The 24,659-nt window shown below is 40.7% G+C and overlaps 1 protein-coding gene across 1 annotated transcript in view; it reads left to right on the top strand.

Moving 5' to 3' along the window:
- Nucleotides 1-1,042: 1,042 nt before the first annotated feature.
- Nucleotides 1,043-24,659, top strand: part of Cenpf (centromere protein F) — a 46,000-nt gene continuing 22,383 nt past the window's right edge. Inside the window, exons 1-10 of the mRNA XM_041635443.1 lie at nt 1,043-1,165; nt 2,884-3,077; nt 4,234-4,430; nt 5,314-5,435; nt 5,818-5,909; nt 8,047-8,335; nt 9,398-9,600; nt 16,484-16,609; nt 17,941-18,069; nt 20,366-20,488. Of these exons, the coding sequence (XP_041491377.1) occupies nt 2,916-3,077; nt 4,234-4,430; nt 5,314-5,435; nt 5,818-5,909; nt 8,047-8,335; nt 9,398-9,600; nt 16,484-16,609; nt 17,941-18,069; nt 20,366-20,488 (1,443 nt within the window). The 5' untranslated portion in view covers nt 1,043-1,165; nt 2,884-2,915. The remainder of the gene's footprint in view (nt 1,166-2,883; nt 3,078-4,233; nt 4,431-5,313; nt 5,436-5,817; nt 5,910-8,046; nt 8,336-9,397; nt 9,601-16,483; nt 16,610-17,940; nt 18,070-20,365; nt 20,489-24,659) is intronic.

The following is a 24,659-nucleotide window of genomic DNA, read 5'->3' as shown; positions in this document are numbered from 1 at the left end:
TTACCAGATAAAGGCTGATGAGGGAAGACTAGTCAGAAACAAAACTTGAGTTTACCCACGCTCCTGTAAGCAACCCGAATGACTTTCAAGGAAACACACACACACACACACACACACACACACACACACACACTGTGAGGAAGGGGGAATCAAGCTGGAAAGACTAGGTTTTAGGGGAGAGGAGACATACATTATCCATGAAAATGTCATGAGGAAAATACTGTGTATAAACATTAAAGGATGCTCACTTTTGAATATGGAAACACACACACACACACACACACACACACACACACAAACCTAGGCTTCATAAAAGGGTTGGAGTACATTCAGTTTTAAGGGTCTTGTGAATATCCGAGTCTGATGGAAAGTCTTCCCCTCACTTCTCAGCCAGCTAGAGATTCCTATTCATTTTGAAAATACGAGTGAGAGGTAAGCAGGTAAGTGAGATTTTGGATGCACGTCTAGATTCATTTTCAGATTATTTTGTTATTCTGCGCCTCAGTACAGCCATTTATTCTATTTTTGACAAGGACCGTGTATATACCTCAGGCTGTGCTGTAATGCGCATGTCAGGCTGTCCTCCGAACACCCTCAAGGCTGCCATGACAGGCGCGTGCCAGCTGACTTAAAACTTTCATAGTGATGCTCGCCTCACTATGAGAGCCGAGCCGGGGGCCCTGGCCCTACGGGGACCCCCCGTGTGAGCAGCCGCCCGGCAGCAGCGGCAGCAGCGGCAGCGCAGGCCTCAGGCTCCTCCCCAGCCCGCCCAGCGGCCAGGCGATAAAACCCTGTTCCAGCCCGCGGCCCGCAGCTCAGCGCACGCGGCGCCCGTCTCTAGGCAACGCCAGCGCCTTGGACGTCTGCGCAGGCTCCGCTGCGGCCACGCTCGTTTTCAAACAGCTGTCCAAAAGAGCCAATCAGAGGCGGCTCACGGAGCTCGAGGAAGCGGATTGGTCGGAGGGGTATCCCAACGACCAATCGTCGTGGAGGGGAGCTGGGCGGGACCGGAAGTGAGCGCGGTGATGAGGGGCGGTGGCGGCGGCGGGCAGTTTGAACGACGCTGAGGTGGACGGCGAGGAGCGGCGTCGTGCGAGGACGGGCGCTCGGCGGTGAGGAGTCCCGGGCTGAAGGACCCCGGAGCCCCGTTCTGTGAGGGACGCAGGTGAGCAGCGCCCTCTCAACCCGGCCTCCCCGTCCGGCCCCACGCGCGGCCGCCTCACCGGGCCGGAGACCCCCGTCCACGGCGCGCCTCCCCTCATGGCTTCTAGAAGCTTCCTAGTCGCTCGGCTGAGGGGCATCCCTGGGTGCCGGGCCGGATAGCTAGCACGTGAGGTAGAACAGCCGCCGTAACCCGGCTGAGCCTCCTTGGGGGCCAGACGCGGGGCCCTCCGCGTCTTCCTCGAGTCGTGGTGACCTCCCCCGCCATCCAGAAAATTATTCCGCTGCTACTCCATACCTGTAATTCACCGCAGGGTAAATATCTGCCATGCGGACCCTGGGAGCCTCGGAGTTTCGTCTTACCTCCTCCCCCATTTATTGGTTTTACTACTCTGGCTCCAGTGATATGATTTAGATGTCTCAGACCTGGATTGTCCGCACCTCCTGGCGATTAGGCGATCGCATAGAAAAATGTGTACGTGTGTGACTGCAAACGTGACGTAGCTGTTTGCGAAATTTTGAGTTAGAAAAGCAGCCTGCCGGTTTCTCTTGCTTGTTTCTTGTCTCTGGGCTGTTCTCTTTTGTCTTGTTGGCGTGCACCACTTTTTGTCTGTCTGTCTGTCCGTCCGTCTCTCTGTCTCTCTCTTTTCGAGATGTAGTCCTGGCTTTCCTGAAACTAGCTCTGTAGACCATGCTGACCTCCCTCCACCCCCGGATAAGGCTGTGGCATCTGACTCTCATGATTTCGGTGACTGACTGGGTTGATGTTTTTGGTGTATTGTACTCTCACTCTTGAATGGACAAGTCATCTCTTAGAGCAGGGTAAATTGTCCATTGTTCGTTGAGTATTCCTTTCAGCAGTTCCTGTGAGATGTTGGTTGTGGAGTTACCCACCATGTCTTCTGAGATCTGGGACAGAACCCCGCCCCCCCCCCCCTTTTTTTTTCTTTTCTGGGCAGGAAAAAGTTTTCACGGCTCGATACCCACCCTGTTGGGGTCCTTGCTTCTCTTTATGTTTTGGAAATATTTTTTTTTTCAGAATATTTCCAGTTAGATACTGTTTGAACATTCATGCACGGAAGGGGCTCAGAAGGCAGTAATCTGCGGTTCCTTTTGTATCATAGGCGAACTGACATAATAGTTAACATGTACGAAAAATGTACTAGGAGATGCCCTTTCGATGGTCTAGGATGTTGCCAGCTTTTGCAAATGAGGAAACCAGGACACAAAGAATAACTGAGTGATTGGCTTAAGGTTGCGTGTTATTTAAGTGACAATGGTGCGGCTTAAATGTGCTTTGTGTCACTGTATGTTCCAATGGAGAGTGCCTTTACTGCTTCTGTAGTAACCTGGCATCCACTCTTGGCTGGTACGTGTATTAATTTAACAAATACCAGCTTGGAAAGAGCTGGGCATCTTGTGAGAAACTGACTGGAAACAATGCACTGCACTGTTTAGGGATTTCAGAAAGGCCTGCCTGGGGGTGTAAAGGATGAGTGATGGTGGCGTGAAGAAGGAGAAGAACATCTGTGAAATAATGGCGTGCTTGCCTCTCATCTAGGTAGGAGCTATTTCACCTGGAAACATTACAGCAAAACATTTGTTTAAATAAAGCACATAGCTATGTAGGAGCTTAAAACTGAAAAAATAACAAATGAAGAGAAACCAAGTAAGTATGCTAGATAATCTCTGAGTTTCCTTAACTGACTTTATTCCTTTCAGTTTACTTATGAATGCTTGAGAAATAAAACAAAATGAGCTGGGCATTGGAAGAGTGGAAGGAAGGTCTCCCTACAAGAGCTCTTGAGAAAATTCAGGAGCTTGAAGGACAGCTGGGCAAACTGAAGAAAGAGAAACAGCAGAGGCAGTTTCAGCTTGACGCTCTGGAAGCCGCACTGCAGAAGCAGAAGCAGAAGGTACCAATCACTTTCTCAAGCAGTTTGCTGTCTTTGGATTGGTTCATTTTCTTGTAGAAAAGCGATCGTGTTATCTCCAGGTGATAACCATCTTTCTCTCAGAGATTTTAGATTGCCTCTGGTTTCTTCATCTGTGGCTTTATTGCTACCCACCTGCTGATATTTAGGGTTTAATTTCATTTGAACATCTGTTTGGGAAATGGCTTTTTTGCCTTGTACAGTAAGGTCAAGTGTCTGAATTTCAGATCTGAGCTGTTATGGTATTTTACAGTTCAGATGGAGAGAGCTCTCAGACAGTGAGCTTTTTACTTTGGTGTTTTCAACATCATCCCTTCAGGGAGTTAAATGAAAACATAAGACTTCTTAAAAATGAAAACAAACCTGTTAGCCAACTCTGTGGTAGTACAATTATGGCTTCTAATAGAGTTTTGTTCATGGAAGGTTTTATTTTATTTATTTTTTTTAAATTTTTTTTGTTTTTTTTCGAGACAGGGTTTCTCTGTGGTTTTGGAGCCTGTCCTGGAACTAGCTATTGTAGACCAGGCTGGTCTCGAACTCACAGATATCCGCCTGCCTCTGCCTCCCAAGTGCTGGGATTAAAGGTGTGTGCCACCACCGCCCAGCTGTTCTTTTCTTAAAATAACTAGATTCCTCAGTGAAACTTGAAAGTGAAGTGTTTAGGACAAGTTATAAGGCTTATTTTAAAATTCTCTTCGTGTGTGTATGTGTTGTGTGCGCCTGATTGTATGTGCACCATGTGTGTAGTGCTTAAGGGCTCAGAAAAGGGCATCAGATCCCATAGAACTGCAGTTCTAGACAATTTTGAGCCGTATGATATGGGTGCTAGGAACTGAACCCAGGTCCTTTGCAGAGCAGCAAGTTGCTCATATCCACTGAGCCATCACTCCAGCCCTTTATGTTCAAATTCTTGAAGGGATGTTAAAAGATAATATAGTATGTAACTTTATAGAACTTTTCTATTTATATACTCAATATTTTGATTATTTAAATTTCTGTTTCTGTAGCATCACCTCCCCCACCCCAGGGTGAGGTTTATTACTACCGTGCCTCAGAAAGTTAGTTTTAGAGTCAGACTTACATATAATACTTGCTAAGTACACAAAAAAATTATTTTCTTGTCAACAATCTCTGTTAGGTTGAAGATGGAAAAACAGAGGGTGCAGACCTGAAAAGGGAAAATCAAAGATTGATGGAAATATGTGAAAATCTGGAGAAAACAAGGCAGAAGATTTCTCATGAACTTCAAGTTAAGGAGTCACAAGTGAATTTTCAAGAAGGTCAACTGAGCTCGTGCAAAAAACAAATAGAAAAACTGGAACAGGAACTTAAGCGGTAACTGAGTAATGTTTGTGTGGACTTCAGTGCCAAGTGTCTCAGACCCCCAGCTGAGAGCCCGGCCAAAGGCTGAGGGACTAGGCTCACACAGAGTTGTTAATACTTGTAGGGCTAAGGGTCCCAGTGTACAGAAAGACAAACACTAGAGGGCATCAGTTGCCACCCCTTGCTTTTGCCAAATAGTCAGGGAAACTAAAGCTGCCAGAGACCATCACTTGCCTACCTATAATTTCTGTCAGGATGGAACAAAAGAGCCCCTAAATGGATGGGTACCATTTCTAGCCATATTCCTTTCTTGCTGGCTATGTTGACTTAGTTTGTACATTTCTGTCATATAATATCTGTATATTAAGTCTCTAAATTTTTTATTACATTTATTTGTGTGTTCATGCACATATGTGGAAGTCATTGGACAGCTTTTGGTAGCAGGTCTGGCTTGGTGGCAGATACCTTTACCTGCTGGGCCATCCTGCCCACCCCAGGTATCTTGTTTTGAAATGATATAATTAATGTCTCTGGTTTCATAATTACAACCTATGTTTTAAGAATATCACTTAACTTGTGCTTCTGAAGTTCTGAGCTCTTTTGTGTCTTTCTTTGATTTAGATGTAACATAAAATTTGCTTGGACTGTATTCCCAGTCCTCTATACTTCTTTGCTGCTATAGTACCTATGATAATTGGACCTCATAATATTTTGATGACAGGGGTACTACATTTTACATCTGGCTTAAAAATTACGTCTCACTAAATGTCTGTTGGATAAAAGGTTTCTTAGAGGCAATGTTTTGCATGCGCTTTGTTCTCTGGGAATGTATAGCATTTGTGCTTTGTAGCCTTTGCTGTCATCTAGCTTATTGATCTCGGGTTCTTTTGAACAGGTGTAACTCTGACCGTGAAAGAAGCCACCAAGCCGCACAGTCTGTAGATGTTTCTCTGAATCCATGCAACACACCACAGAAACTTGCTACAGTTCCACTCACACCAAGCCAGTCTTATATCGGTAAAGATTTTTATTTGGTTTTAAATTCTTCAAGAGAAATGAATTAGTCCACATTTGAATTCAGCTTTTAATTTGGTATTTCAAAAATATCATCCCCAGTTGCATGTTTGTTTACATGTTGAATTATGTTGAGCTGTTAGGAGTAAGCAGTAACCCTTACATTTTACCTTCTGCAGTATGTTTTAAAAGTTTCGAATATGGGAGACACCTTAATTTTCATGTTAGAGTAATGTGATTAGGATCTTGATATGTTGTTTTAGTCTTCTGTTACATATTAAGGTACTTATTTCAAAACTTAGTGCAATCATTGCTGATGTGTTAATTAATTCATTCATAAAATGATTAGTTGACATAAAAATTTTATTTGATTGTCTGTGTTTAGGTTCCACATACGAAGATCTAAAAGAAAAATATAATAAAGAAGTTGAAGAACGGAAAAGATTAGAGGCAGAGGTTAAAACTTTGCATGCTAAAGTAAGTTCATGTGGTCCCTGCAGAAGAAGATGCATCTATAGAGACCCTTTTCTGTAGCAAAGAAGAGTGATCTGCCTTATCTAGGGCTGGTATATTTCTCTTACATTGAGAAAAACTACAGGGCTCATTGTTGGTGATTATTTTTGCTTGTTTTCAAATAGGGGTAGCAAGATGGCTCAGCAGGAAAAAGCACTTGCTTTGTGAACCTGACTATAGGTTCAATCTTTGGAACCCCATGTGGGAAGGAGAAAACTGACTCCCCAAAGTTATCCTTTGCATACATACACAAATAAATAAAACTAGATAGGAAAAAACTGGACATTGTAGAATATGCTTGTGATCTTAGCACTGAGGAGACTGAGGCAGAAGAATCTTGAGTTGAGTTCTAAGCCATCCTGACCTACATTAAGACTTTGTCTTGAAACAAAAGATAAAGACACTAGGTGAGGTTAGTTTTATCTACAAATATTAAATGTTCATGGGGCACCAATTCTTTATTAACCCCGAGAATAAGGACTGTATTTGGAGAGAGAAGGACTAGGGAATTATTCTTTTGTCCTGATACTTGCTGGCTTACTCCTCTGATGGAAGGCAGTTACTATAAGAACTGTGAGTTTATTGGTAAAATTCTCACTTCAGAGGAGAATGTTGGCAACACAGTGTCCCGTTTCATTTAGATAGTTGCCAGTAGGTTTTTTTTTGTTTGTTTGTTCTGTGTTTTGAGACAGTCTCCTGTCTTAGACTGGCCTCAAACTTACCATGTTGCTGAGGAGGATTGCCTTGAAGTTCTGAACCACCTTCCTTATTCCCACAGTATTGGGATCACAGGTGTGTGCCACTAAACTTGCTTTATGCTGTGTCGTGGATGGAATCTCAGGCTTCATGTATGCTGGCACAATACCCACTCTGCTGTGTCGTGGATGGAATCTAGGGTTTCATGTATGCTGGCACAATACCCACTCTGCTGTGTCGTGGATGGAATCTAGGGTTTCATGTATGCTGGCACAATACCCACTCTGCTGTGTCGTGGATGGAATCTAGGGTTTCATGTATGCTGGCACATAGTCACTCTGCTGCACCCTTAGGTATAAACTCTAGTTTTGAGATGGGTCACTGAGCAGAGAAGTGGGTGAAAATGTAGGATTTCAAAACCTGTGCTACTTTAGAGGCCACCTTCAAATCTGATCTGGAAGACTCCTTCACCATTGCTGTGCATGTTACGTCATTTTCTAAAACAGTAACAACAACAGAAGCCTCCAAAACAGCTTAGTTTGGTATCAGTGGTACATTACTGCCGAACAGAAATTTGGTGAAATGACACAATTCAAACAGCTTAAGGCAGAATTTATAAGTATGTAACTAAATATTGAGGATCAAAAGGTACCTATTTCTTTACACATCCTTAAACCTTGCTTTGAGGTCACCAGGACTGTTGTACCAAAGGCATTATTTACCAAGATAAATAAAAATAAGATTCTTCAACTTGTTCTAGAGACATGTGCTTTATCATTTGGTGCTCGTTCTGCTCTATAAGGAATGTGAATCCTATAACCATTGAACGTCTCCAGTGTTCAGAAGAGTGCTTGCTATAGAATTATCACAACATGCAAGTGTTGATTATAAAACATCTACATGATGTTTCTGGACTGCATTACCAGATAATGAAATGTGAGATTTGTGACAGTTCTGTAGGTTGATACTTAGTGTAAAAGTACCTTGGCAAAGGAAATCCCATTTTAGAATTTAAGATGAAGGTGAATAACGGTACATAGTACCAAGATTTAACCCTTATGAATTGAAGGCACCTCAGTTGGTATTTATTGCTTGTTCTTCAGTGATGAGAAGTCTGACTGTTAGGACATTGTACTACTAGGTCTTGAGATTTATGATGCCCTACACCTGGTTAGCATTCAATATTAGTATGCTGTTCAAACATCATCGTCATGGAGTTGTGGTTTTGTGTTTTGTCTGAAAAGAAATGGCCCTAAATATTGAGATTTCTAGGTTTGGGGATATAGATCTACAGTAATGTGATTACAGATCATGCTCAGGGCCCTGGGTTTGATCCCTATCACTGGGGGGTAAAAATATAAAATAAAAAGAAAATTGAGATTTTAAAGGACTTCTATTTTTACAGAAAGTGAGCCAGCCTGTTCCCCAAGCCACCATGAATCACCGGGACATTGCAAGACATCAGGCTTCCTCATCAGTATTTTCTTGGCAACAGGAAAAGACCCCGAGTCACTTTTCATCTAGTTCTCTGAAGACCCCGCTTAAGAGAGATGCCTCTGCTTCTCACTTCTGGGGGGAAAAAGTGACTCCTGACAGATCAAATCTGCAGATAGAGAAGATAGGGAAAAGAGATTGCAGCAGCAGTGACAGTCCCAATACTCAGCTTTTGGAGCAGGTTAAGGCCCAGAATCAAGGTAACTTTCTGACATAAATTTAGTTTAAATGGAGGTTTTCCTAGATCATTTCAGTCTGGGGTGTGCATTGTATATTTTGTTAGACACATTGGTAGTTCACTTTCCAGACTCATGTTGTGAAACTCATGTTGTCATTTCTGTAATGACAAATGACATGACAGTTTTGGAATGAACTTGTATTTATATTGAAAACATGGCACTGTGAGCTGTTAAAGTAGTCTGAGAGGCGTTGACTTATTTTCTCACAAGCAAAGTGAGTAGGTTGGTTACAAGTTTGCACTCTTCATGCTTCTCACCTGGCTCTGTTGAAACACTTAGAACGGGCCTGTGGTCTGAGCAGCCTTGGCCAGAGGTGTGGCATGCCAGGCTGCCCGTATGGGAGCAAACCTGTAACCTTGGCTGATTTACCATGCTGCAGCTGACAGCCAATCATATCAGGTGGTGTTTTGGAATCTACTCTTTGGACTATGATGATTTCCAGGGCTGTGATGTATTGAGAGTCACCATCAGTGTTTGCTGGTGAGAGCTGTCACGCTGCCAATGCCATTGGAGCCAGGACTATATGTGCAGGGAAAGGGAGGAATATGGTTGTTAATTTGGCAGTATAAGAGGTTTGCACTGTCTTGATCTTCAGTGTAGGCAAAGCTCCCAGGTCCTGTAGGAAGGTGAGCACCTCTCTGCCTAGCACAAGTTTGCATTGACATGGGCATAAAGCAAATAATAATGTCTAGTGTCTAAAGTCAAGTGATTACACAGGGCATTGCTTTTGGTAAGCACTACACCTCCATAAGGTGCTGCTTGCTCTGTTCCTCCGTGAAGACACAAGAAGATGTATTTCTCTGCTTTCAATAGGGTAGTTAAATATACATGTCAATGGAATGCCGACTGTTGAAGTTAAATCCAATTAATGTAGTTTCTACATTAAATCTAATTTAATGTACATAAGAGTTATCTCAACAAAGATTTAAGAGTAGGTAAAATAAATAAGTTGTGAACATTTTGTGAGTATATGTATGTCTTTGTGTATCTAAATTGGAATGTTCTTTTCTTTTGTGCTTTTAGACCTAAAAAGCAAGATGAATGAGTTGGAACTACGTCTGCAAGGACAAGAAAAGGAAATGAAAGGCCAAGCAAATAAATTTCAAGAGTTACAACTACAGCTCGAGAAAACGAAAGTGGAATTAATTGAAAAAGAGAAACTTTTGAACAAAACCAGGGATGAACTAGTGAGAACCACAGCACAGTATGACCAGGCAGCAACTAAGGTACTTGACTTTCCATGAATGATTGAGAAATTGTCATCTTTTATACCTAAATTTATAAAGTAACTGTTTGTAAAGGTCTTTGAAAGCGCATGCTGCATGCTGGCTGATGTAGGCGAGCTAGTAGGCTGTCTGTGGTTGGGTAGATAACGGGACCTGTCTTGCTAGTGTCTTTCCAGCTGAGTGACACTGAGCAAGTCACAGTGACCAATGATGCACTCAAATGGAATCGGAGGAATACTGAAGCTGTAGGATAGTTTCTGGACACAGGATGGGATTTCCATGATCTGCTCTGGGACTCAGTAGATGCATGCTAACAAAGACTTTTCTTAAGGCTTCGAGTGAGGTCATTATTTGAGGATCTGTTACTTTAGCTCAAACCAACCTCTGGTCTGTTTTTTTCTCTTTTTTATTAACACTAATAAGACTTAAGTTATTTATTGAGTGCTGCTGTATGTTCAGCATTATTCTAGTCTTGGGATGTGTAGAGCGGTAAAAATTACTGCCCTGTAGAGGCAGAGTATAACAGGAATGAAATAAATTTAGAGACGAGTAGTATAATAATATTTAAAAAAATAATAAACACATTGCTATGTAGTAACATGGAGAAATGAATTACCTTTCAAAACCAACCATGATGGATTTGGTGCTTTCTGGGCCCAATCTCTCTGAGCCTAGTGTTCGGCTTATATTGTCATTGTATTTGAAATACCCACTTTCCTGTGATTCATGTGTTTTCTTGCCATCTACTCTTCTGGCATCTTCCTCAGGGCTCTTTTAATGTCATCATTTATGTTCTTGGCTTATGGCTCTTTCATTTGAATATTGAGAGTTACTGAGAAGCCTGAAAAACCATGTCTGAGGTATCCCTATGGATTTCTTTTTCCTTGCTAAAGGAAAAAGTAACATTTCTGAGTTTATAGGTGAAAATTACTTCTGTAGACCTGGGTCTCTTTGCTTTCCCTGGGCAGGTTCCTTTTTCTTCCCTAATTAAAATTTTGTTTTAAGATAATTGAAGGTTCATATTTAAGTTATATGAGTTAGTAACTTACTAATGTGGCAGATTATACTGATTGGTTTTCAGATATTTGAATGAACCTTATATCTTAGGAAAAGTCCCACATGATTATGACATGTAACTTCTACATAGATGTGAATTTTATTTCCCAATGACTTGTTAAGGATTTGGGTATCTAACTCTGATGAGAGAGATTTATTGTTTGACATTTTTTTTCCCTTCCATCTTCGTAAGATACTTGTTAACAGGATAATCTTAGATGCATAAAATGAACTAGGAACTGTTCTGTTTTCTGCAAGAAAATGCCATTGATAATTTTTCTTCATGGATTGAGTAGAATTCCTCAATGAAATCAACCAGGCCTAGAGGTTTCTTACATATAAATTTTAATATTTTAATTTCTTCAGTAATTAATGGAATTATGTGGTTTCTACTGAGGGAATTACAGTGATTGCTATTTTTATCTCAGTGGTCAAATTCCTGTCCTATTTTCATTCTAGCTATGTTGTCATCTTTGAAGTATGTTATGCATACAATTAGGTCATTTTTTTTTTGGTCCACTGTTTAATTGGTGAATTTAGCTCATTTACATTTAATGTAACCATTTGCCATGAGTTAAGCCTGTGATTTTCATTTTGCCTTTCCTTTCCTGCTTCTGTTTTTTATTGCTGTTGTTTCTTAACCTTTCAGTGGATTACATAAATTTTTACAGACTTCATAGGTTATTGTGTGTTCATTTTGCTAGCTTTGATATGACACATTTGCCTCCCTTGTTTTTTTTCCTCCCCCATTTATAGTAGTCTTAAATGTCTTTTTAGCTTACACTTAGAACTAATGTTTTACAACAATTGTTAGACATTTAAAAATGTCAGAGATTAATACTTTCTTGTGTTTTCTTCTTTCCTAAGTTCTTCCAGGGTTCCATTTTTGATCTTTACCTTTCTGCTTAAAGTGTTTCCTGTTCCATTGTTAGGATATGTGTGCTTTCCACAAGCTCCTAGTTTCCCTTAGTTTAAAGATGTTTTGATTCCTCGTCATTCCTGAAGGGTATTTCTGGTTGAGGTTTGTTTTGTTTTCTCCCCAGTACTGTTACATTTATGGACTCTTAAACTCTTTTATTTTGCTTCTGCCTTCCCACTCATAAGTTTATTTCAAACTAATGTTCAGAAGCAGTATTGTTGCTGTGAGGTAAGAACATGTCTACTCTTTTTTTCTTTTTATTTGAAGTATTATTACTGATAGCAATACTTTTGTGTTATGATATTTGCCTCGTTTTTGGTGCTACCTGTCATATTTGGTGAAGTCTCTAATCAGATTATTAGTTGTTTTGACTTGGAGAGTGCTGAGACTCTGACTCTGGCTTTCATCTTATTACTATTCCTCCAGGTCCTTAATATTCAGTTTTATTTCAGTGCCTTTTGGATTTCCTTTTCTCCCCAAGTCAGTTTCAGATCTACCCAACTGAAAGTTCAGTTCAACTTTTTCTTTTTGTGCCTAATATGACTTTATTAAAGTTGTGCTGACACCACATTATGTTGTGTGTCATTAGAATTGCTTATTAAATAAAGCAGAGCTAATATACTCTTGTACTCTCAAGTGAGTGAATGTTGTTTGGGTCTTTTTCCAACTAGTTACAAACTATAGTTGAAGGCTGGAAAGAGTTTAAGGCTGACAGCTGCTAACTTGGAACCTAGCACTCATACTTTACAATTGAAAAAGAAAGCTGAAAAGAGTGCTCAGGATCATAAACTACATAGTTGCAGGAACTTGAGCTCTGTGTACGTTGGAGCAGTGGTTTTCAACTGGAAGATTACAACCTGTAGCCTGAAATTTCTGTCCTTCCTGGTCCTGCAGCCATTTAGTCCCAAAGAAACATACAGAGGCTTATATTAATTATAAACAGTTTTGCCTATTAGCTCAGGCTTACTATTAACTAGCTCTTACAACTTAAATTAACCCATAATTCTTAACTATGTTTAGCTACGTGGCTTGGTACCTTGGCTCAGTGCTACATTTTCATCCTGCTTCCTCTGTGTCTCGGTGGCCACTACAGACTGAGCCTTTCCTCTTCCTAGAATTCCCCTAGTCTGTTTGCTCCGCCTTTACTTCCTGCCTGGCTACTGGACAGTCAACATTTTATTAAACCAATACAAGTGACAGATCTTTACAGGGTACAAGAGCATTATCCCACAAAGACGACACCAGGGTGATGAATGAGCCTTTCACAGGAGTCACATATCAGGTATCCTGTATATCAGATATTTACAATTCATAACAGTAGCAAAATTACAGTTATGAAGTAGTAACAAAATAATTTTATGGTTGGGGTTCATCACAACATGAAGAACTGGATTAAAGGGTCACAGTATTAGGAAGGTTGAGAACCACTGTGTTAGAGTATTATAGAGCATACATGACATCTAGTGGGCATTTACTTAATACATGGATTGTGCATCACTGGTACCACAGTAGGATTCAAAATATGTTTGAATGAAGCACAAATGCCTTCAAGGGTCTGTTTTAATGTCCCCATCTAAAATAAAAGGATTGTGGTCCCTTAGGAATACGCTGCACTGTGAAGGAGTTCCAGTAGAGGGTGCCAAGAGTTTGTTTACATTGGTGCTTGGTTTTCTTTCTTTCTTTTTTTTTTTTTCTGTTTGATATTGTCACCCATCAAATAGTAGTCTTAGGTGGTCTTAGTTGTTTTTCCACAGCTTAGAACAGTGGAGGACACAATGAGTTCTCAATCATTAGTTAAGTTTATGTTGATTGTTAAAAATCATATAGTAGTATTCCTTGGGAATTTAAAAACTTAAATAATTATGGCAATGAAGGTATCTTAATGTCTGGGGGAGTGGGTGAATTTGATTCAATGGCTCAAGAATTTAAATGTTTACTGAGACTGGAGAAGTGGATCAGTTGTTGAAGTGCTTGCTGTGGGCCTGAGTGGATTCTTAGCACCCAAGTACAAAACTGGACATTCGTCTGCATACATAGAGCACATACGTGAGGCAGTTAATGTTTTTTTGTATAGAAAGGGTTTCACTGTGTAGTTCAGACTGACATCAAATGGATGATTTTTCCTGTCTCAGCCTTCTGAGTGCTGAGATTACAGGTCTGTGCTACTGTCACAGCTCAGGCTGTCGTCTTAGTTACGGTTTTTCTAGAATCATTTAGTCACCATTGACCAATTTGGTACTGTTCATCTTTAATTAGTTAATAATTGACATTTTGTCTTCCAGCAAATATTGCATAGTGTTTTCTTCTGAATTCTGAGTTCTAATAAATACAGTGCTCACAGAACTGTTAATTAGACTATGGTTGACTGAAGATGACTTAAGTCAGTAAAGTGCTTGTTACACAAGCCTAAGACTGGAGTTTAGTCTACTCCCAACACTCAGGCTTAAATTACCTGCATACATAATATATATGCAGATAGGATCTGTGAATTGACTCATCAGGTACAGGTAGTTGCTGCAGAAACCTGATAACCTTAGTTCAATCTCCAGAACCCATAATAGGAGAAAACTGACTCCCAAAAGTTGTTCTCTGACCTGTATGCATGTGTTATGCACCCCTCGTCATATATGCACACACAATAATTAAAAAATAGCTGCTTATGGTTGCATATGCTGTAATTCTAGCACTGGCACGGGAGGGGGATGGGGTGAGGAGGGCAGTGGTGCAGAGACAGAAGGATCCCTGGTAATGGCTGGCTAGGTAATCTGCTGAATAGTGAACTCTTCCAATGTCATTGAGAGATTCTGCCTGAAAACCTAAGGTGGAGAACCATTGATACTGATGTTGATCTCTGATCTCCGTGTGCATCTGCAAATGTCTACCTTCATACACACATGCACACCCTGTGCGCACACTAACACATGTATAGGAAAATACAAGTGAAGTTTACTAAATTGGGGTACTTTAGAGTGGAGAACTGTTCCCTATTAATAACATAGGTTTTTTTTATCAATGATATATTTATTCTGTGTACATTGGTGTTTTGCTTGCATATATATCTTTGTGAGGTTGTCAGATCCCCTGGAACTGGAGTTACAGACAGTTGTGAGATACTCTGTAGGTGCTGGAAATTTAACCTGAGTCTTCTGTAAGAACAGCCAGCCCTCTTAACTGCTGAGCCGTCTCTCCAGCCCCCACAAAGCTTTCTTATTACTAAAATAATGATTTTGGGGGTTCAGTCATTTTAAGGTGTAGGCAGAATTGACACAGAGGCTTAATATTACTTATAAAAGCACGACTGATAGCTCAGGTTTGTTACTAGCTCTTATACTTAAATTAACCCATATCTCTTATCTGTGCTTTGCCATGTGGCTCATGGCTTGTTTTTCTATCCGTCCTACTTGATCAGAGGCTGGCTTGCATCTCCCTGACTCTGCCCTTCTTCTTCCCAGTGTCCTCTGTGTCTGGCTGTCCTGCCTATACTTCCTGTCTGGATACCGGCCTGTCAGCTTTCTATTAACCAATGAGAGTAACACATATTCACAATGTATGGAAAAATTATTCCATAGCATTAAGGATTTGAACTAAAGGAATGGCTTCAAGACATGCAATGAATCTCACCACTTGAAGGACTAATACAAATTTGTTTAAATTTAACTTTAGGAGAACATCCTAAGTTTTCATGTAATTAATATTTTTAAAATTAGCAGATAACTGTATATATATGTAAGAAAGCAACAACATATTCTTTCTATTGCTTTTGAGAGCATAATTTAAAAACAGCTGTGGTTTTTCTGGGATTCTGTGACCCTTTAGAAATGCAATGGTATAATGGGAGTATATGGGAAAAAATAGTGTGATATTTAACGTTTCTCACAAAAATTCATTATGGGTTGGGCATGGTGGTACCTGTCTTTAATCCAGCACAAGAAAGGTAGAGGATGGAAGATCCTGAGTTTGAGGCCACTTTGGTCAATGTAAGTTTCAGGCCAGCCAGGACTACTTACTTAGACCCTGACTCAAAACCCTCTGTCTCTAATAGGCTTGTTAAGATGCTCTTATAGGAGGGTAGGGAGCTTGCTCTGTTTTGATAGTTCACAAATCACTATGTCAGTATCACTGCCTTGTTTACTTACTGATGTTCTATGTGAAGAAGGTCAGGGGACAACTTTCAGAAGCAAGTCATCATCCTAGCTGGACCAAGAATTTCTGGGCACCTCTTATGTCTTCAACCCCATCTTGCCATGGAATTGCTGGGCTGACAAATGCAAACCATCACATTCAGCTCTTCATGTGGGTTCTGGGGATTGAAGTCAGACTGTCAGCCTAGTGTGGCAAATGCTCTGACCTACTGAGCTCTCTCAGGCCTCATGCTGTCTTTTGATGTCTGCTCGGCGTGCAGTGCTGCTGGTGCATTCTGAGACCACAGCCTCCCTGTCCCAGGGCACACATTGGGAAGTATTTTAAAATGTACTGATACTTAACATCATTGTGCTGTTTCCTCAGTATAAATTTCATACATACTCGGTATAAATTTCAAATTTTTATTCATGCTAATAGAATCATAGTGACCACAGGATTTAGATAATGAATATAAACCTGACTTTTTAAATGAAATATAAAGATCAAAACAGTGGTAAACATGAAATAGACTTTAGGGACTGAAGTTTCCTTTTGTTTTATTTTTTTGAAATTGTGCTTTACGATGTAACCCTAGCTGGCCTGGAACTAAACTATGTAGACCATACTGATTTGAACTCGGAGATCTGTCTGGCTCTGCCTCCTCAGTGCTGGGTTTCAAGGTATGGATCATCACACTGACCTGGCCTAAAATTTATTAAAAACATAAAATTTGACTTCTTTCATTGAGTAACTTGTTTTGTGTGAAACATTTTTATCTGTTATCAGTGTACTACCTTGGAACAAAAGCTGAAAACTTTGACTGAGGAGTTGAGTTGTCAGCGACAGAATGCAGAGAGTGCCAAATATTCTCTGGAACAGAAAATTAAGGAGAAAGAAAAGGAGCTTCAAGAGGTAAGGTGAATGGTTTCATGGAGGAATTTTTCTCAGAAAGACCTGTTGACTTTGCGATTTGGAAGAACTATTTCTTATGATTGAGGACATTATGGAGTAGGCATGCTTTGTGAGCCAAAGTCGCTGCATTTCCCTCATACCTGCATTTTCATACTTTTTCCATCATTTTCTTTTTATTAGCAAGGCCGCTCTCTGGAGTTGGTTTTCTTTATGGGCTTGAGATTTGGTACTGTTGTGGGAAGGGAGTGTCTTTGCTCTCTTGATCCATGGTGAGAAGATGGCTTTGCTCTTCTTTTGTCTTTTAAAGTTATGAGTTGGTTACTTATCTAACACAGTATCTGAGGCAGTCAGGGAACCAAAGGTGGGCTGGCAGGTATTTTGCCAGTATGGGTTGTTCAGGTGCTTCAATCTGAGCATAAATGATAATATTATCCCCCCATTTGTCAGTCACTTAGCAGCATTTATTCCTGTTCTTTGAAATGAAGATCGTTGTAAGTGTATATGATTGATTAGTTAAGCTCCCTTCTCTTCTTTTTCTCCCCTGCCTTTGAACATGAGCTCAGTTAGCCCAGGTTTCTTGAACTCCTGATCATTTTGTTCTCTCTCCCCGAGTTCTGATTAGGGGGTGTGTGTCACCATGCCCAGCTTTGTTATGCCCTGTTTTGTTTTATTTTTAAGCATGTGGTCTGTCTGTATGTGGGCACCCGTGAGTATAGATGCACATGCTCATATATGGGCTTGACATTGATGCAGGATGTCTTTAGTTGTTCTCTACTTTCTTTTTGGAGGCATGGTTTCTCAGTTGAACCCAGAGCTGCCTGATCTACTACTATAGTTAACCAGCTTGCCATGGGGATCCTCTTTCTCTGTCTCTTGGGTGCTGACATTAAAGGTGGCTGCATACCTGCCTGGCTTTTCTGGGGTTCCTGGGATCTTTATTCTGGTGCTCATACTTGGATGGCAAACATTTTATCCACTAAGCCATCTTTCCAGCTCTTATGCCTAAAGTTTTGGTGTGTTTCTGTGCTGAGTTGTGTTGATTACAGCTCAGCTAGTCTTTCCTGCCCTCCCTTCTTCTAAACTGAGATGAGCTGGAAATTGGCTGGCTTCCATGTGGTCAACTGGCGACTCTTTGACCTCTCCCTCTGAGACCTGGATCTGATTATCAGGACCAGTGTTGAGGGTGATTGTATTTGGCATTCAGTAGATGATTAACATGGCTCCTTGTTGTCTCTCTCACTTTTCATATAGCATTGCCTGTTAGGATGCTTGTGCCTGTTTCTGGAATCTTATTTGTTAATGGTTGTTTGATCTAATGTTTTGCTTTTTAGGAGCTGTCCCGACAGCATCGATCTTTCCAAGTTCTAGACCAAGAGTACACTCAGATGAAAACCAGACTCACCCAGGAGTTACAGCAAGCCAAGCATGCACTCAATGTCCTCCAGGTGGAACAGGAGAAGGTAGGGCCCTGAATTTAGTTCTCACAGTCTTACATGCATGCTCCTTCTGTATTTCAGTTGGTCTAGATTTTGTTTCACTAATAATTAAAAGTAGAAATAAAAAGTAATGTTCGATACGTATTTTTCAAAAAATGTAATATTTCAGATTAAACATTTGTCATTCTTTATGGTGAACAATTTCAAAGTCCTTTGTTTCAGCATTTGTGCAGAACATAATTGCTGTGTGTGATGAGCAGTCGCAGGCCAGATTACAACCTCAGACCCATCCTTTCCTCCCTCTTGCTTTCTTCAGTCTCTGAAACTACAGTTTTCTTCCCCGTGTTCTTGGGATTGACTTTTTGCTATTCTTGGTATGGGAGTCAGTCTTAAGTCTCTGGCTCCTGTCATATGTCCTTAGTTCCCTTTCAGAGTGGAGAACACTCTTTATGGCTCAGTTTCTAGAAAAGGGGTGAAATGTGTTGGGTTTTCACATCTGGATCTGAGAGGAAGTCTCTTAATATTCTGGTCATTATGGGGTATATAACAATGGAGGGGGCTTTCCTAAATAGTTAAAGCTTGGACAGTTGTCAGCTGGGTTATTTAAGGCTCTTAAGAGTGTTACCCAGGTTTCTGGCTTTGCATCCCACCTATATTATGATGGGTCTTGTTTTATGTCCCCAGCTTGGAGGTGTCTTCTGAATCACAGGCTGTTTGGTTTCTACTCGGCATTCTGTCTACATGGGTAGCAATAATGAGCTAATAATGAACTTCAGCTATTGTCCTGTAGATGAGCACCTCCTCTGGTCCTTTCCATCTAACTAAATAGGATTCCATTCTTCACAGTGCTTAGGTCAATACTTGGGGTTACTTGCAGTTTTGTCTTACATCTCAAACTAGTCCACCAAACGGCTGGGTCCACCTTTGTTTGTGTACACATGTTGGTGTGTATTTGTATTTTATAAAATATGAATATTTTCCCATGTGAATGATAGTTTATATATGTTTAATTTAATTTTTTTATTTGAAAAATTTAAAAATAATGTAAGATATATTTTGATCATATTCACCTCATTTCTCCTCTTAATGTTTTCCAGATCTACACTTCCAACTTCATATCTCTGTTTTGTTTTTTAAAACCTCTGAGTCCAGTTTGTGCTGTTCATGTACTCATGGGTATCCAAAGGAGTGTGGTTGACCTACTAGGGGCCTTCTCCCAGCAGCCATCCGTTGTCCATAGCTTCTCCCCAGTCCATGCTGTGTTTGTTCACTTAATCTTGTGCAGGTGTTGACCATACAACCATAGCTGCTGTGAGGACGTGACTGAAGACACATTCACCCTGCTCATCTCCACCCTCTGGCTCTTACAAATGTTATAGCTTGTGGTCTTGTCCCGATTACCTAGCATAGTCTAGTTTTGTTATCTATCCCAGAAACTTGCCCATGTGCCCTTCCTAGCAGCTAAGAATAAATTTGACTTGTCTATGTTCATACACTATGTTGAATATAGCTACTTTAACCATGTCCAGTCCCCAATCCCATCTGTATTTGTCTTCTTAATAGTCTGTTTTCAATCAGTAGCCAGAGCAAAGCTTCCATCACAAAGTCAGATCCCATAGCCCCTCTGCTCAAAACCGTGTAGTCACTTGCTGTCCCCATCACTAGACCAGACTTTGCTTGGGTGGTGGACTCAGGTGGCTTCCCTGCTGCCCTGTGGAGTTCATCTTCTTCCCTCCTCTCATTTGCTTCGTTTTAACCATGTGGGCCCCTGGCTTTTAGCTGGATACACTAAGTGGAGGCAACCTCAGACCTTAATTGCAGTTGAACTCCTAGGTTGCTATTTGCTCATGGACTAGGAGGCGTGTGCCTCTACTGCATTGAGTATTTCTGGTTGCTACATCTATCTCCAATCTCAAATACTCTGTTTTATTTAGTGTGTTTAATTTTTCTGTAGTGTGAACATTTGAATTTTCTGGCTCCTTTGTGTACTGTGTAAGTTAAGCCTATGATCTGAAAACAAAGACTTCATTTTCATGTTATTCCTAAATAGTAACTACTTACATAGCACCTATGGGTAGTATAGAGATGATGTACAGTGTTCAGTCTATAGGCAAACCCCAAAACATTCTATAGAATGAGGGTTAATGTTCTTGGGGCTTCTGGAACCATTCTGCAGATATCAAGGGTTGATGACCCATGTTCTCCCAGTCTGTCTCTTTCTCTTTTATCTCAGCTTTTTTGTTTTTGTTATTCTTTAAGAGCAGTTGATTATTTGCAGAGAACATAAATACAGAACTTTGTTATTTTTTCTCTATTGTAGGTCACATCAGTGAAGCAGCAGTTAGAAAGGAGCTTACAAGAATTTAGGCAAAAGCTCAGCAGAACAGAACAAACCCTTCAGGAGAGTCAGATCACAGAGAATGAACTGAGGAGAAGCAGTGAGGTATGTGAGCAGGAACAAACCCCACACAGGACAAAGTATGACAATACAAAGTGTCTTTCTCTAAAAAAAAAATTGTATGTGTGCGTGCATGTACTATGGTCTTGCTCATGGAGGTTGGAGTAAAACTTGTAGGCTTTGTTCTTTTCCTCCTTTGCGTGGGTTCCTAGGATCAAAGTCATGTTAATGTAACAGTGTTATATATGTTGAATATGCCCTTATTTTTCCTTTGAAATGATTACTCAGGCATTTAGCATGAGGAATTAAGAATATATAATCAAGTTTTTATTTGTTGTGAGTTTTTGTTTGTTTGAGACAGGGTTTCTCTGTGTAATCATGTCTGTCATGGAATTTATTTTGTAGACAAGGCTGGCTTTGAACTCAGATCTGCCTGCCTCTGCCTCCTGAGTACTGGGATTAAAGGCATGTGCCACCACTGCCTGACTATAAACAAATTTAAAAGTTTTTATTGTATGGGTATGTATTGTATCTGTTTATGACTGTGCACCACATTTATGCTTGGTGTCCGCAGAGGCCAGAAGAGAGAAGGTAACTGATATCCTAGGACTGGACTTGAAGGTGGCTGTGAGCCTCTGTGTGCTCTGAAAGAGCAGCAGTCACTGCTCTTAAAACCTCTGATCCGTCTCTCCAGCCCCTATAACATCAAGTTTCAAAGTAGTAGTTTTCAACCTGTGGGTCATGACCTCTTTAGGGTCAAACTATCCTTTCATCAAATACTTGCATATCAGATATTTACATCATGATTCATAACAGTAGCAAATTATGAAGTAGCAACGAAATAATTTTATGATTGGGGGTCACCACAACATGAGGAACTATGTTAAAGAGCCACACCATGAGTAAGATTGAGAACCATTGGCTTAAAGATTTTTTTAGACCACTTGAGCGGTGGAATTATGGAACAAAGGAATTGCTTAGATTTAAAGGAAATAAATGAAACTGTCAGTGTGGTTTATTATTTAAGTTACAACTCTGCCTTCTCCCTTTTGCTTCTTTGTTCATTCATTCATCTATCTTTGTCTGTCTTTCTGTCTATCTATCTATGTCTGTTATCTCTTTTTATTCATCCTGTCTGTCTGTCTATGAGTTGGAGTCTCACTATGTTGTTTCAGATGGCCTAAAATCTAAGTAGTTAAATTAGGCCTTACATTCTTAATCCCATGGCCCCTTCTCTCAAGTGCTGGGATTACAGGCCTGTGCTGGCATGCCCACTTGCTCTTTGTTGTTCTGAGATACACTCTGACTGTGTGTCCCAGCCTAGTTTGGAGCCTGCCTCTTCTCTACAATGCTGGGATCTGAATCCCTTTTTGAAGGGTTAGAGTCACAGTGTTTAAAAAAAAAAAATGGAAAATCATAGTTCAGTCTCTGGCACTGCCAAAATAAATAACAAAATCATGTAATTATGAATGGTTTTACTCTTTAGAAGTAAATATGGATCTTAGGATCCATTGTGCAGCCTGGTCCATGTTGCCTATAGATTGATTTCCTGTTCTGTCAGGCAATGAAAGGCTGTGGGGCTAGGGTCTTATTTCTACCCATGTCAATTTGGCTTCTGAATTTTGTTGGTGGTCTGGAGTTTGTTTTAAAGGCATTTAAGAAGCATTTAAGAACAGATGATGGGCTGCAATGATTTGAATAGAACCAGAAATGAAGATAAAACAACAAAAGATCAGTTAGAGGTGTCTTCTCAGATACTGCAGGAAAAAAATGTTTTCCCACTATTGAACTGTTCTTCATCACTTTTTAGCCTGCTGCTGATGAAAGAGAAACAGTTTTGTTCATTACAACAGTTCCTTATCTAGGTGATAAAGTCTAAATATGTTTGCCCCCATGGCATTTCACTGTAAATGAGAACACCTGTCATAGCAAAGAGGAAATTATTAAAGCAGCCAGGAACAAAGGGGGAACACTGCTGGAGATAGGGTGGGGGCATTGAACGCCTGTTCCTCAAGTGGAAGCCATTCAGTCAGATCCTGTTTTGGGTTCATCTGCAATCATTTATAGTGTGTGTTTATTGCAGCAAAACAAATGTTTGCCTTTTGGCCAGTGGGGACCAACCAACAGATGCTTCTGCTAACATTTCCACAGGCAGACTGGCATGGAACTCTTTCCTCTGTGTGCTTCCCTTTTAGCCAGGAACTCTCCTGCGACTCATTGGCTGCCCGTGGAAACATTTTGTAGAACTATAGTCTGGTTCAGAGTCTAAACACCTTTTAACATGACTTACATTTTAATAGGCTGGACATTGTCTTACAGATGTTTCTGAGGACTGACTTTATCCCCATGGGGTCTGGATTATGATACTATCTCTGATCCCAGGCCGTACTTGCATGTGTCAACCATGTTCAAATGAAGATAGTCATGTTTGGAAAGTGCTCAGCTACTTAGGAATTTAACTTCTTTTGGGGATAACAGTAGGAGTTGAAAGGGCTTCTCTGGCTCTTGTACTTTGAACTCTGGTTCAGAGAGCTGAGAATTGACTTGTCAGAGTGTCGATGTAGCTTGGGGATTACAGTAGTGATGGCTGTAGTGGGAGCAATCTGGATGCACACTATTGGGCTACCCATCTACTGTGTTACCTTGAGATTATCCCTTTCTAGTCTGCACACAGATGCAAATAATATTCCTCCCTTTTAAGACTGTATTCATGATTAAGTCCAACACTACATATAAAGTGTTTGGCCCAGTGCCCAGCATGTAAGTGTCTAGTAAATCATGAAAGTCCACCTGCTTGTTTTTTTTCTACAAATGTTAATGACCTTTGATACTAGATTTATGTTCACATGTTGGGCACAGAAGGGTCATGATCAAAAGACAGTACATTTGAGAGTTTTCATATTTAAAAATCTTGCCAGTTTAATTATCTGGTGTCTTTCTGTATCTAATTATAAGTAAGCACAAACAAGTTCAACATGCTTATAGGTTTTGGATGCTGAAATAATGTGACAGTTGTACTGAAATTTTCCTTGACTATGTTTAGTAAACTAATATACTTCTTGCAATTAGAAATTATCAGTGCTGAAAATGTGATTTAATGGCCCAATCAAGGGTAAAGTTAACATTTAGTATCAAAGTGATGGTGGGGTAGATAAGCTGCTCACCCCGCTTCAAGTGCCAGCCTCTGTTGCACTGGGGTTTGGTGGTAAAATGCCACCACTGACAGGCACGATGAGGTAAAGCTTGCTTGGGGACCTTTCTAGGCATAGGGACCTGTATTGTATTAGGTTCTCTAAGGAACATAGTCTGGCAGGCAAGAATGACAGTGTAGAAGGAGAAAGCACTCCTGCTGATCCATCTCATGCCCACATAGGCAGCCTTCACCCAGCATGGGACATATTAAGCTGTGCTTATGGATGGGATCATGAAATGCCACACACTAACGGCAGTTTGTTTTGTCTGGCCCTAGGAAATGATGCTTCCCTTGCTGCTGCTAAACCAAAGCTGCTTTGGGTGGGATTGCTTGCTAAGCTCAGTGCTGGCTGTGCTTACGGAGATTGCTGTGCTTTTCCAGAGTAGTGCCCAATTTTGCAAATCATATGAGGACACAAGAGATGCCTAGGAGAATATATCCTTGTATGCTTAACTCATTGTTGCTAATGAGCTACCTAATCAAGACTTAAGTGGCTGTAGCCTCATGGAAAACTAATTGCTGATGGATGGCAGCCTGCGCATCCATTTTCAGATGCTTATTTTCTAAATTCTAGCCTCTTAAAATTCTTGGGTTGGTCATAACCATAGCATTATAAGCCTGCTGGGTCCCAGGATTGGCTGAACATTCCTTCGTTAGGAACAAATATTTACAAAGCTAATGCCAAAATGGAGAAAGACACCCTAATCTTTTCATTGAGCTTGCTATTTTCTTAAATGTCTGCAGTTATGGACTGAGACACAGAGAGGCCAACAGGCACCCAGTCATGACAGCTTCTCCCCTTTGTGGTACTTCGCCTCTCTTCCCCTCCCCATCTCCTTGTAAGCCTTCTTTCCTGTGGAGGTGCTCTCAGTTTATCATGCACTATCTTCCCAGCTTTCTTATCAAGTCCCAGATTTGATTTGATTCTTTTTGAGTAAGAATAATTTGTAAGTTAAGAAAATAGTAAGTCAACTCATGATTCACCTCTGATGATCTTGCAACTGTTACATTTGGGGAAGAAAT

This window comes from Microtus oregoni, unplaced genomic scaffold (genome assembly GCF_018167655.1).
Source record: "Microtus oregoni isolate MIOR12 unplaced genomic scaffold, Mior012 000047F_ref0000412, whole genome shotgun sequence".
In the NCBI taxonomy this organism is placed as follows: domain Eukaryota; kingdom Metazoa; phylum Chordata; class Mammalia; order Rodentia; family Cricetidae; genus Microtus; species Microtus oregoni.
Note: the sequence above shows the minus strand (reverse complement) of the source record. Positions and strands in the feature narration are given on the sequence as shown.